Raw genomic sequence first — 12,028 nt, 5'->3', positions numbered from 1 at the left:
AGTGTGTTGCTAACATACAGTAGCATCAGTGTGTTATTACTTGTCTCTCCAGTGTTAGTGCAGTGTGTTGCTAACATACAGTAGCATCAGTGTGTTATTACTTGTCTCTTCAGTGTTAGTGCAGTGTGGTGCTAACATACAGTAGCATCAGTGTGTTAGTACTTGTCTCTTCAGTGTTAGTGCAGTGTGTTGCTAACATACAGTAGCATCAGTGTGTTATTACTTGTCTCCAGTGCTAGTGCAGTGTGTTGCTAACATACAGTAGCATCAGTGTGTTATTACTTGTCTCTCCAGTGCTAGTGCAGTGTGTTGCTAACATACAGTAGCATCAGTGTGTTATTACTTGTCTCTCCAGTGCTAGTGCAGTGTGTTGCTAACATACAGTAGCATCAGTGTGTTATTACTTGTCTCTCCAGTGTTAGTGCAGTGTGTTGCTAACATACAGTAGCATCAGTGTGTTATTACTTGTCTCTCCAGTGTTAGTGCAGTGTGTTGCTAACATACAGTAGCATCAGTGTGTTATTACTTGTCTCTCCAGTGCTAGTGCAGTGGTGCTAACATACAGTAGCATCAGTGTGTTATTACTTGTCTCTCCAGTGGTGGTATCCCTGTAGTCCAGCGATGTCTTCAACAGCTGCCAGGATGTGGTCAAAGGCCTGCGGGCCAGAGGTCAGCAAGGGGTCAAAGGTTACACAAAGGGATTAGTTAAAGACACCACCAAGTTAATCTTTTGTCTCGGTTCATTAGCCTTATGATAGTGATGATGACTTAGCATCACGGCTTGGTTTGATGCGTTAATCAGCCACCTCTTGCAGTTATGATTATCAGATAGACAGAGACAAACGGACACACAGAGAGATAGATAAACAGAAAAAGAGACAGCCAGACAGAGACCGATAGACTAGAGTGAGAGAGATATTGACACAGAGTCTGTGAGTTCTAGTCTGAAAAGCAGGCAAGGGGCTCTATTTTCATCCATTATTCATAAACTCTTATGACAGTATTTACAATTTGTGTTAGGCTGGGACTTTAACGGATTAATTGCGATTAATTAATTACATAAAATTAACGTGATTAAAAAAATTAATGTATTTTAATCACATGTAGTTTTTGCACCACAAAACCTTCAGTTTCGGGCATACCGATCATAGCGATGTTGTTGCTTGCTAGTGCTACTTGCTAACCAAAGAAACAGTCAGAATAGGAGCACTACGAACTAGTAATCAAACACAACATAACATGCCTGCTACTGGTGTTTCATAGCGAGATCGTATCGATCTCGATCGCATTTTACCGCAATTTACCGCATTTTACCGCGACGCGATGCGCGGTGCGGTACGGCGGCGGCGCTGGTGTACTTGGAAACACACATGAGTTCTGGGAAGCCCCCACGCTGATCACAAGACACTGATTCGCCGATCGGATTTTCAACCGAGGCAGGCCTCCTCAATGAGAGCGATTCTAGACCTGAATCGCAGAAACAAAAAAATTAAAGGGGTGTGGCTAGCGATTCAGGGTCTGGAACTAGGCTAGGGATAAGGGGTAAGAACGAAAATATAGCTCATGGTCTCTCACATCACAGGCATACTGCACAGCGAGTACCTCTGTTGACTTGTAAGTAGTAAAAGCACTGCGTTGGAAATCCCTTGCAACCTCTCTACTGACAGTGACATATCCATGTCTCCTCCCACAAACTCCACTTGTAGTTCAGAGTTCAGCCAACAACCATGATATCTCGCATTCTCCCATATCAGAAATGTGCCAGTATTAACAAACAACACAGGCTGTTTGTCCAACAAAGCATTTTTTTCCCAGATGAAAATGCAAGCGCTCCTCTCAAACGCTCCTCCAAACACCCCAAGATGAAAATCTCTCAACTTCCTGCAACCAGCGCAAAACAGACACTCAGTGCCTCTTCATGTTTCAGGCATTTCCATTGTAGTGTAAATATGCAGCGCTCCCAGTGAAAACTATTTAGAACATACACTGTGCTTAGAAAAAAAACCTCCAATTGGCCATGGCCATGGCCAGATGGCCTCCAAGTCATAATAGGCAAATCTTCTGTGAAGACAGCAGATCTACAAGATTGGCTATTTCAAAAGATAGAAAGGAGAAGAGAAGGAGAACTAAATACATTATATATATACACTATATACATACCGGTAAATACATTATTTTATGTACTAAACTGATGTTTGTTGCACAGTGCAAGTAGTCACTAGGACATATACTAGATGAATACAGCAAGTAATAACACACATGCACGCATGCATGGCCGCACACATGGCCACACGCGTGTGCACACGCGCGCACGCACACGCACACGCACACACACACACACACACACACACACACACACACACACACACACACACAGAGAGAAAATACACAACACAGACTCACCCTCTCATGAATCTCCTCGTTAATGGTTGGTTTCCTGTTGGTGGCACGAGGAACCTTCAACCATTTAACCAGTGGCTTGATAGTAAGACCCTGGTAGAGAGACAATCAGTTAGACTGAAGACAGAGAGACATAGATACATATTTAGACTGGAGAGAGATAGAGTGAGAGAGGAAGAGAGAGAGATAGCTTATCCTTCTTCAGAGACAGCTAGTCTGAATATGTTTTTTTTAAGTACCGGTAATTATACATTTGGCGTTTTTTGTCAGTTTGATATAAAAAAAACATAAAAAAAAACATGCTTCTCAAGCATGTGATAAATCTTACAAGTAATCTAGAATAACAGCTGTGAAGATAATGGATATAGTTGCAGCTCTAGACTAGTAGAGATGAGTCTGTGATGATCAGTGTGCTTTGATTTCTGCCAGTCTTTCATCTGTCTGCCATCTGTCTGTCTAAACAGACAGATGGCAGACAGACATTAACATTGTTACAGAAAGTAATATTGTTACTCTGCTACCATCAACCAATTATCATCAAGATTTACATACATCTCACTGCGTGCAATTGTGTCTGTGAGCGTGTGTGTGTGTGTGTGTGTGTGCGCGCGTTTGTGTGCGTGCGTGCGTGCGTGTGTGTATGTGTGCGTGTATTGTACCACTGCCCTTTTAGGTTTATTCAGTATTTATGAACAGAATTCAGGCTACATCTCCAGGGCAGACCAAACCGTGTCTATCTGAGCAAGACTACGGTAGACTAGACTACAATGTACTAGAATAAAATAGCTAGCAAATAGTTGTTGGAGTTAATACACCGCTTCTTAAAATACATTACGTAATACTACTTTCATAGTAGTAAAATAGTAGACACAGTCTCATCACTACAGTTACAGTTCTTGATAGACATTTTCCCAAACTAAATATTGTGCACTAATTCCATTCGTCTAGTTTGCCCTCATGTGTGGAGAATTTCGGAATTCACATGACAGGACAAAAATAATTTGTTAATATATAACCAGTGAGACGCCTAAGGGCGAAAAGCGACCTCGCCCTAAAGGGCAGCTAAGAACATACTGTAGGCAAAAGTCTGAGCTATCCGTGTGCAAAAGTTGGAGTCTGTAGAACCAACTGTGTGCTGCAAGACCCCAGACATGCTTACTTGTTATGTGACGTCTATGACGTCTGACATCGTACATACAATCCCTTTTATGCCATATATGGAGATCCCTGTCTGTAGAACCAACTGTGTGCTGTGAGACCCCAGACAGGCGTCCGTGCGTGTCAGTATCTGTATTTCAGTCCTTGTCCCCTTTTATGGGCATATTGGTTGGCTCGGCGGTTCAGCTGAAAAATTTAGTTTTGTACAACTGTACATCAGGGATCTCCATATATGGGTGTAAAAGGGATTGTATGTATGATGTCAGATGTCCTAATTTACAAGTGTGACTCGTGTCGCGGCAACCACACTGGTTAAACTGACACAATATGTCCATATATGGGCATTCCCAGATATGGGCTTAATATTGATGGCATAAAAGGGATTCTATTGTATGGGAATTCCCAGATATGGGTTCCCAGATGGGCTTAAAATTGATGGGCATAAAAGGGATTCTATTAGTGTGGTTGCAATAACAGGGCATCATCTGGGTCGGGTTAGTCTCCATGTATGAATATCCAGGGTTTGATCTTTGATGAGGTGATGTCACAACAGTGTGATGTCACAATGTCAACAATATGATGTCAGAACAATGTGACATTGACATTTAGGCGTTACGACTCTGCGACTCTACGGACATGATGTGCCAGTTTTCATAGTTAACTACGACCTATGGTCGCAATAACAATTGTACGTGTATGAAAAAAACCTAAAACATATTAATCAAAGATTAGTGTTATTGTTTAGGAATAGTTTAGACAGTGTTACCTGGAACATCACAGTGAAGAAGATGACTACGATCGTGGTGGCGACAAAGTAATCCTTGGCTTTGACATCTTTTACATCCAGCAAAACCACCAAAGCAAACGCTACCGCCCCCCGCAGGCCACCGTATGACATCACCACCTGGTCAATCTTGTCCAATGGGACGAGACGGAAGCGGTTGAGAATCCATGTCTGACCAATGACACCTTGAACAGGAGGACAGAGAGTCACAGTGTTAGCCTGCTGATAGTGACTGACAGAGGCACTATCACATGCAATAAACAAATCAGTCAGTCAGTCCGTCTGTCCGTCCGTCCGTTTAGTGGTGTAAAGTAAAAAAGTCAATTTTCCCAAGTACTGTACTTAAGTACAATTTTTTAGGTATTTGTACTTCACTTGAGTAGTTCCAATTTCAAATACTTGTACTTCTACTCCACTACATCTCAGATCCAAATATTGTACTTTTACTCCACTACATTTATTTGAAAACTTTATTTACTAGTTCCTTTGTATATTGATTATTATTACAAAACATACATTAAACATTTCAACCCCACATTCATTTGGCCATTTGAAAATAGCCGATCTACAAGCTCACAATGTGTCGCGTGAGCTTGTAGATCTGCAATTTTCAAAAGATTTCTATACATTTGAAAACTTGGAAATGGGGCATTCTACATAATGAGTACTTTTACTTTTGGTACTTAAAGCACATTTTGATGCCAATACGTTTGTACTTTTACTTGAGTAAAAGACTTACTTTTAACAGAGTACTTCTACATTGCAGAATTGATAGTTTAAGTACAACATTTGAGTACTTTTTCCCACCACTGAGTGAGTCAGCCATACCCATAACTCTGAAGATAGAGATGAAGATGAGTGTAGATGACACCAGGCCAGTGTCCCAGGCCCATTTGGACTTGTCCACAGCTGAGATCCCCAGGAAGATGAAGATGATGGTCTCAGCGATGCTGGCCAGAGTCTTCATGGTGTACTTCACTGTGGTCCGAGACTTCTGGGAGATATTGGCTTCTACGTACTTATTGGCCCCGATGCCACAGAAAGTCATTCTGATTGGTCAGAAAGAAAGGTAGGGGTTAAGACTTGGAACCAATTGAACCATTATTTTATGCTTTAACTATTAAAAAATAGAAGATCTACAAGCTCGCAGCACGGCTGTACATCTGCAAAAAAAATGTTTTTGTTTTTTTTGTTTTTTTTGCAAATCTTTTTGAATTTGAATATGTATTTTTCAAACGCAAACTTTTGTAACCCAAATCTCTGCTTCCGGGGGTCTTTGATACATAATATTTCGAGATGGGGGTCGGCGGCCAATTACATATAATTCTAGGGGTCCTTGGTTTGAGAACCACTGATATGCATTTTTCAAAAACATGTATTTAGATTTACAAGACATTCATAAAATCGGGTCAGAAATATTTTATATTTGAGCAAGAAAAGACTTGCTCAAATTTTCAAGATTTTTCAAAAGATTGCAGATCTAGAAGCTTGCATGGGATAACTGTGTGTGTGTGTGTGTGTGTGTGTGTGTGTGTGTGTGTGTGTGTGCGTGCGTGCGTGCGTGCGTGCGTGCGTGCGTGCGTGCGTGCGTGTGTGTGTGTGTGTGTGTGTGTGTGTGTGTGTGTGCGCGTGCGCGTCACTTACGACAGTATGGCTGACAGAGAGCACAGCTCTGCGGTCAGATAAGCCAGATAGACGAGCAGGAAGACGAAGAGCGGCTCGATGATCCGAACCTTCTTAGTGAAACGGGTGATGAAGCCCAGAATGACAGCAAACACCAAGCCTACTAATGTACCTCCTATACTCACTATCAGGAAGGAGGCTGGAGAGAGGGGGGGGGGGGAGGAGAGGAGATGGGAGAACATTAGAGGGAGGGGAGTTAAAAGTCCCAGAATCCACCCATCCATCCAATTATTATAGTTCTGTCTCTATGCCTGACCTCAAAACTAGGTTCATACAGTCACTCTGACTGTCAATTATTTAACACAGAAAACAGGAAGAGAGAGGAGAGGAGAGGAGAGGAGAGGAGAGGAGAGGAGAGGAGAGGAGAGGAGAGGAGAGGAGAAGTATCAATATCAGAACTAATAGTTGTAGTATTAACTGTTGTAGTATACCAGTAGTAGTAGTAGTAGCCGTATTTAGTAGTTGTGGTAGCAGCAGCAGTATTGGTAGATATAGTATTATTCGTTGTTGCTATTAGTACTCACCTACTCCTTTGAAATAGTCAACTGTCTGAACATTTCCTGGCCCAGCTTCCACAAAGGAGTTGTACACTTTATACAATACCTAGACAAACACCACACACACACACACCCACACCCACACACACACACACACACACACACACACACACACACACACACACACACACACACACACACACACACGTTAGACTCGAAGTAGCCAAAGTAGCGAGTGAGTGAGTGAGTGAGTGAGTGAGTGAGTGAGTGAGTGAGTGAGTGAGTGAGTGAGTGAGTGAGTGAGTACTTTGACACTAAGAACTGTTACATTACATTAGAATGTGTGAGTGTAGTAGATTTGCTGTGGAGACTGAGTGACAGACGGGCTGTCTGAACTCCAGCTATCTTCTATCTGAGCACACTCAACTGTTCTAGACTGGCCCCATGACAGGAGCCAGACCATTCTGGACCAGACTGAGCCAGTTCTACTACTCATTGATATTATAACCAAATAGTTTTAAACATTCTACAACTTACTAACCCATAAGGGTCTATTTACAAATGGAAAATGTGTATATTAACACTAAGTATTTTTCTTTCTGGCACTCTCTCTCTATGTGTGTGTGTGTGTGTGTGTGTGTGTGTGTGTGTGTGTGTGTGTGTGTGTGTGTGTGCGCGCGCGCGTGCTTGCTTGCGTGCGTGCGTGCATGCGTGTGTGTTTGGTGTGCATGCATGTCTTAATTACCACAGTGACAGCATCGTTAAGCAGTGACTCTCCAAAAACAATGATGAAGAGTGTCTCATTGACGTGAACTTCCTCAAAGACAGCGATCACAGCTACCGGGTCGACAGCCGAGATCAATGCTCCAAACAACAAGAACTCCATCAATCCTGCGTCCACCCTCGCATCTAACACACACACACACACACACACACACACACACACACACACACACACACACACACACACACACACACACACACACACACACACACACACACACACACACACACACACACACACACACACACACACACAACACACACACACACACACACACACACACACACACACACACACACACACACACACACACAGTGAAGCATGTGAATGAAAAAGCAGCCCCTTCCCTTAGCACTCCTACACAGTGACCCCCAAACCAATATCTAAAACTTATCTCTTTCACTGCCATTGATGAGTAATACTAATGAGTGTACTCGTCAAATCATCCGAGGTCCACAGCGCAAAAGACGAGTGACTCATTAAAACATTTTTCACAGGTTAGCAAACAGCCCCATCTGTTATAAAAAAATGTAATCACAGTGGAACCGGAACATAAGAAATGACGTCATAAGTGTTGTTTTTTTTAAACAGCCGAAGACATGGGGGAGAGTATGTTTTCGCCCCTGTCCGTCCGTCCGTGCGTGCGTCCGTGTGTCCTCCAGTTTGTTACCAGCTAATCTCCGGTGCTGTTGGCCCGGTCGCTGCCAAAATGAGCACACACACTCCCTGGATGCCAATTCAGAACCTCTGCCCCACATTTTTCAAATGGCCCTGTTCTAGCGCCACCATGAGGCCGATGTTTGCAAAACACATTTCTACAAATCCTACAAATCGGGAAACAGTATCTCTACAGTCATGTGATCATCATGGATATGTCTGATTTTCCATATTCCATCCTGATAGGCTACAATTGGCTTCCAAAATGTGCAGGATTGCTCCGTTTTGAACAAAATGCCTCAAATCATGAACACAGCGTGCAATCTTGGTGAAATTGGGCGTGCACGTTCCCACTAAGCAGAGGAAGAAATACCACTTCAAATTTCTCAGATCAGCCTCATGGTGGCGCTATAACAGGGCAATTTGTGTGGCCTGGTGGAGACCTGTGCTCGGAAGAGCACTGCTTCTAGTTTTTTCTCCACTTACCTGTTCTGGCTCTGTGTTTGTGAAAACATCCAATCAGCCTTAACTATAGATTACATATCTTAACTATAGATTACATATCTTAACTATAGATTACATATCCCAAAGGAGCCATGTTCTTTTTGTTTTTCTTCACAGAAAGCGTGTCCATGTCGGATGGGCGATGGATCGAAAAATCTATAAATATTCTGTGACTAGCAGTGTGGTTAGTGGTTTGGTTAAATATTCTTGCCTGTGAATGAGTTAAATTCTACATAGTTGACCTAAGCGCTCCTCAGTAGTTTAACCGTTATGACCTTTGACTGACCTATTATCCCCAGAAGTTTGACCCCGTACAGACAGAAGCCAGTGCAGAATGCGTTCCAGAGCGTTCCGACCACAGCGTACAGCAGGATGGCGCCCAGGTTGTCGAAGAAGAGCCTGGCGGGCATGAAATACCCAGCATCCCCAACGATGGTGGGCAGCAGGAACAGGAAGAAGAGGCCGGGCTCCAGCTGATACAGCTGCTTCTTATTGGCTATGAGGACCACGCCCCCCAGAACCAGGCCCAATAGGATCAACATACAGGACTCTGGAACCACCGTGGTCCACCGCTGGGAGAAATGAAACACTGGACAGAGTTGAGGGAAAAAAGAATAGAAAACACAATGATATTAGATATTAGATTATGAGTTAATGCAAACTCTCAAATTAACTGTCATACATATACATGTAGATCTTTTTGTGATTGTCTATATTAAGTTTTAGATTTTGTCTTTTTAGATGATTTGATGTTTTATGTTGACCTGCAAGTGGCTGAGGGCTCATATTCTGCATTATTTATGTATGTAAAGTACCATGCATAGTAGTACTTAAGGACTGCAGGAATACACAAGAAACGGAGGGGGAGAGTCATTTAATCCGGTTGCTCCGTAGCTCCGTACATAATTGACTCTGTCCGTAACCTTACGGTCAGCACTCAACCCGACGGATCAAAACCGATAAAGACGTACGTACGATTGAACTACCCGTGGTGAACTTTTGTCAACCGTGGCAGTAGTTAGGAAAATTACTTATGACAGCGGTTCTGAAACTATGTGTCCCAACAAGAAATATAATTTAGCAAGAAACGTGAAAAAGGGAACATCATTGCAATCACTGAAGAGCACTGGACTCCTCCTCACAGTCACAGCCTGAAACGGCTTTATTGGCATGAGAAAACCAAACGCGCGCACACACACTCACACCGCCTGTCCATCAACAGCAAGAGGGGTGCAGTGTGTTTTGTTATAATTACTCAGTCCGGGTGGTTAATCTCAATCTGTACCTCGGTCCCTCGCAGAGTTGCATTTACCGCGATAACGTTGCCGTTGCCGACAGCAAACATCACGTCGGTCGTCGGGTCAAGACACCTCCATGTGGCGCGTGGCCCAAACGGGAGCAGAATTGGAGCGGAGAGCGGGTCGGCACATAAATAACGGAGAGAGCAACTATGTATGTCGACGCAATTACCGTACGTACTGTCTCACCCCCAAACGTACACAAAATCAACCATACGTAACTATAAATGGCCCTTAAGAAAATACACCCATTCACTCCTCTGTGTCTTGTAGCTTTGTGCTGCTTAACTGATGCACCCTAGCTGACATGGCACCCTACATCAGCTGGCACCATAGATGACCTGGCACCCTACATGAGCTGGCACTGCCAAACAACCATCTGCTAACTTCAATTACAATAGTAGGAGGTCATCTGTTAAGAGGGCAGTCTCGCCATTGGGAATTATAACAGCATCCAACAGGATCAGAATGTTGTGTCCTGTGTTTTGGCAGGCCAAAGCCAGAGTTTTGAATACAGCCCAGAAACACTGTTTACAGAAGGCTGCATCAGTTAACATCTTTTTTGTGTTGCATTGATTGCGTGGTGGCTGAGTGGAGGTCAAAACTACCCGCCCACTATCAGAGAAAGAATAGACACAAATAGTGGTCAAAATGTCACTTATCAACATGTGTTATGTAGTTGCTCTAGCTATAGCTGTCTAGATAGGGCCGGTCTGTTAATATCTGAGTCTCTGTCTGTCAGTGACAGACCGGTCCATGTCTAATGTGTTACTGTATGTGTAAAGTGGTTGTTGTACAGTATAAAATTATGCAAGTTTATTATTGTATTAGTGGTTTGTTGCCGATTAACATCATTGTCCTGATGTTGATTTTTTTCCTCCATCATTCATCTCACCACAGATACTGCATCTGCAGCACCAGACATGGCGGCACACAACAAAGGTGTGGAAATAAATCAGCCACAGGCTAAACCGCTCTGTGTGTGTGTGTGTGTGTGTGTGTGTGTGTGTGTGTGTGTGTGTGTGTGTGTGTGTGTGTGTGTGTGTGTGTGTGTGTGTGTGTGTGTGTGTGTGAGTGAGAGAGAGAGAGGACGTGGATGCTGTGTGGGCAGGGTTGCCTGGATAGGTGTATGACTCCGATTTTTACCTACGGCTGTTAGAGTCTATACATGGTATAAAACAAACAAAAGAAAACAGAAAAAACAAAACATGTCATGCAGAAACCTCTTATCTCCATATTATAACTTTTTGTTAATGACTATCCGTGACGCCCTACTGAACATACTACAATTTACAGCATCACACAAACATATCAAAAGTAGCAGATATACAAGCTCGAAATGCGGTGCGAACTGTTTTTTAAATTTGAATCCTCAAAAAACTGTAGGCTATATACATGTATAACTGTGTAATCTCTCAGACAGACAAACATTCTGGTGTGGACTGGCCTTAAAAACTGTTTTGTTGCAAGGAGTTGCGACTAGTTGCAGTGGTCTGGCCTTAAGAAAGGGAAGGAGCCAAACTGTTTCTACCAAGGTATATTAAAAAGAACTAAGGTAACTAAGGGGGGGGGGGGGGGGGTCAACATGAGCAAATAGCGAGGGGGATAACACCTCCTGGAGCGAAGAGCGCGATCTCTCCTCGCTCAACTCTGCTCATGTGCCCTGCTGGGGGGTCAAAGTCACACCAGAAGTTCATTGGAGAAATAACATTGGAGTCTATAGCCCATTTTCCACTGGCCCAACTCCACACCACACCGCCCACTTGTGCCAGGTTTTCCACTACAAGGACCTGGGTAGAGTGGTGTGAAAGTGGTACTAAACAGGGTACTAAAAAGTATCCACTCTAGAGTAGGTCTGAGCTAGGCCAAATAGCGCCAAACACTTCATAATGACTGATCACTCACTGACTTTTCATTTAGACCACCAGGATATAGTTGTAATACATGATAATAGATTCTATTGTGTTATAACCACTATTATAATCTATTATAGTGTATTTTAATTATCATAGTAATACATTAATACTTTATAATGTATTATAATCACAGTTATAATCCATTACAGTGCATTATAATTAGGATAGTTGTAATACAAATGTATATTGTATTATAATCACAGTTAAAAGGGTCAATTTGTTTCTTACCGATAGGGGTACTTTTTTGTAATGGAAAATGTAGATATTTTTATGTGGTGCGGTGTGGTGGGGTGTAGTGTGGTATGGTATGGTGCTAAAACTGCAGTCGAAAAGGGGCTCATGAGAGT

The 12,028-nt window shown here is 42.9% G+C and overlaps 1 protein-coding gene across 1 annotated transcript in view; it reads right to left on the bottom strand.

Moving 5' to 3' along the window:
• slc9a5 (solute carrier family 9 member A5) overlaps positions 1–12,028 on the bottom strand; it is a gene marked incomplete at its 3' end in the record, with an annotated part of 29,249 nt that overhangs the window by 11,584 nt on the left and 5,637 nt on the right. The window contains exons 2-9 of the mRNA XM_080730089.1: positions 8,754–9,056; positions 7,268–7,431; positions 6,550–6,628; positions 5,987–6,164; positions 5,171–5,391; positions 4,325–4,527; positions 2,404–2,493; positions 586–656 (exon numbers count right to left, since the gene is read on the bottom strand). Coding sequence (XP_080586215.1) covers positions 586–656; positions 2,404–2,493; positions 4,325–4,527; positions 5,171–5,391; positions 5,987–6,164; positions 6,550–6,628; positions 7,268–7,431; positions 8,754–9,056 — 1,309 coding nt within the window. The remainder of the gene's footprint in view (positions 1–585; positions 657–2,403; positions 2,494–4,324; positions 4,528–5,170; positions 5,392–5,986; positions 6,165–6,549; positions 6,629–7,267; positions 7,432–8,753; positions 9,057–12,028) is intronic.

The sequence above is a fragment of the Nannobrachium achirus genome (genome assembly GCF_963921795.1).
Source record: "Nannobrachium achirus genome assembly, chromosome: 7".
Classification (NCBI taxonomy): Eukaryota; Metazoa; Chordata; class Actinopteri; order Myctophiformes; family Myctophidae; genus Nannobrachium; species Nannobrachium achirus.
Note: the sequence above shows the minus strand (reverse complement) of the source record. Positions and strands in the feature narration are given on the sequence as shown.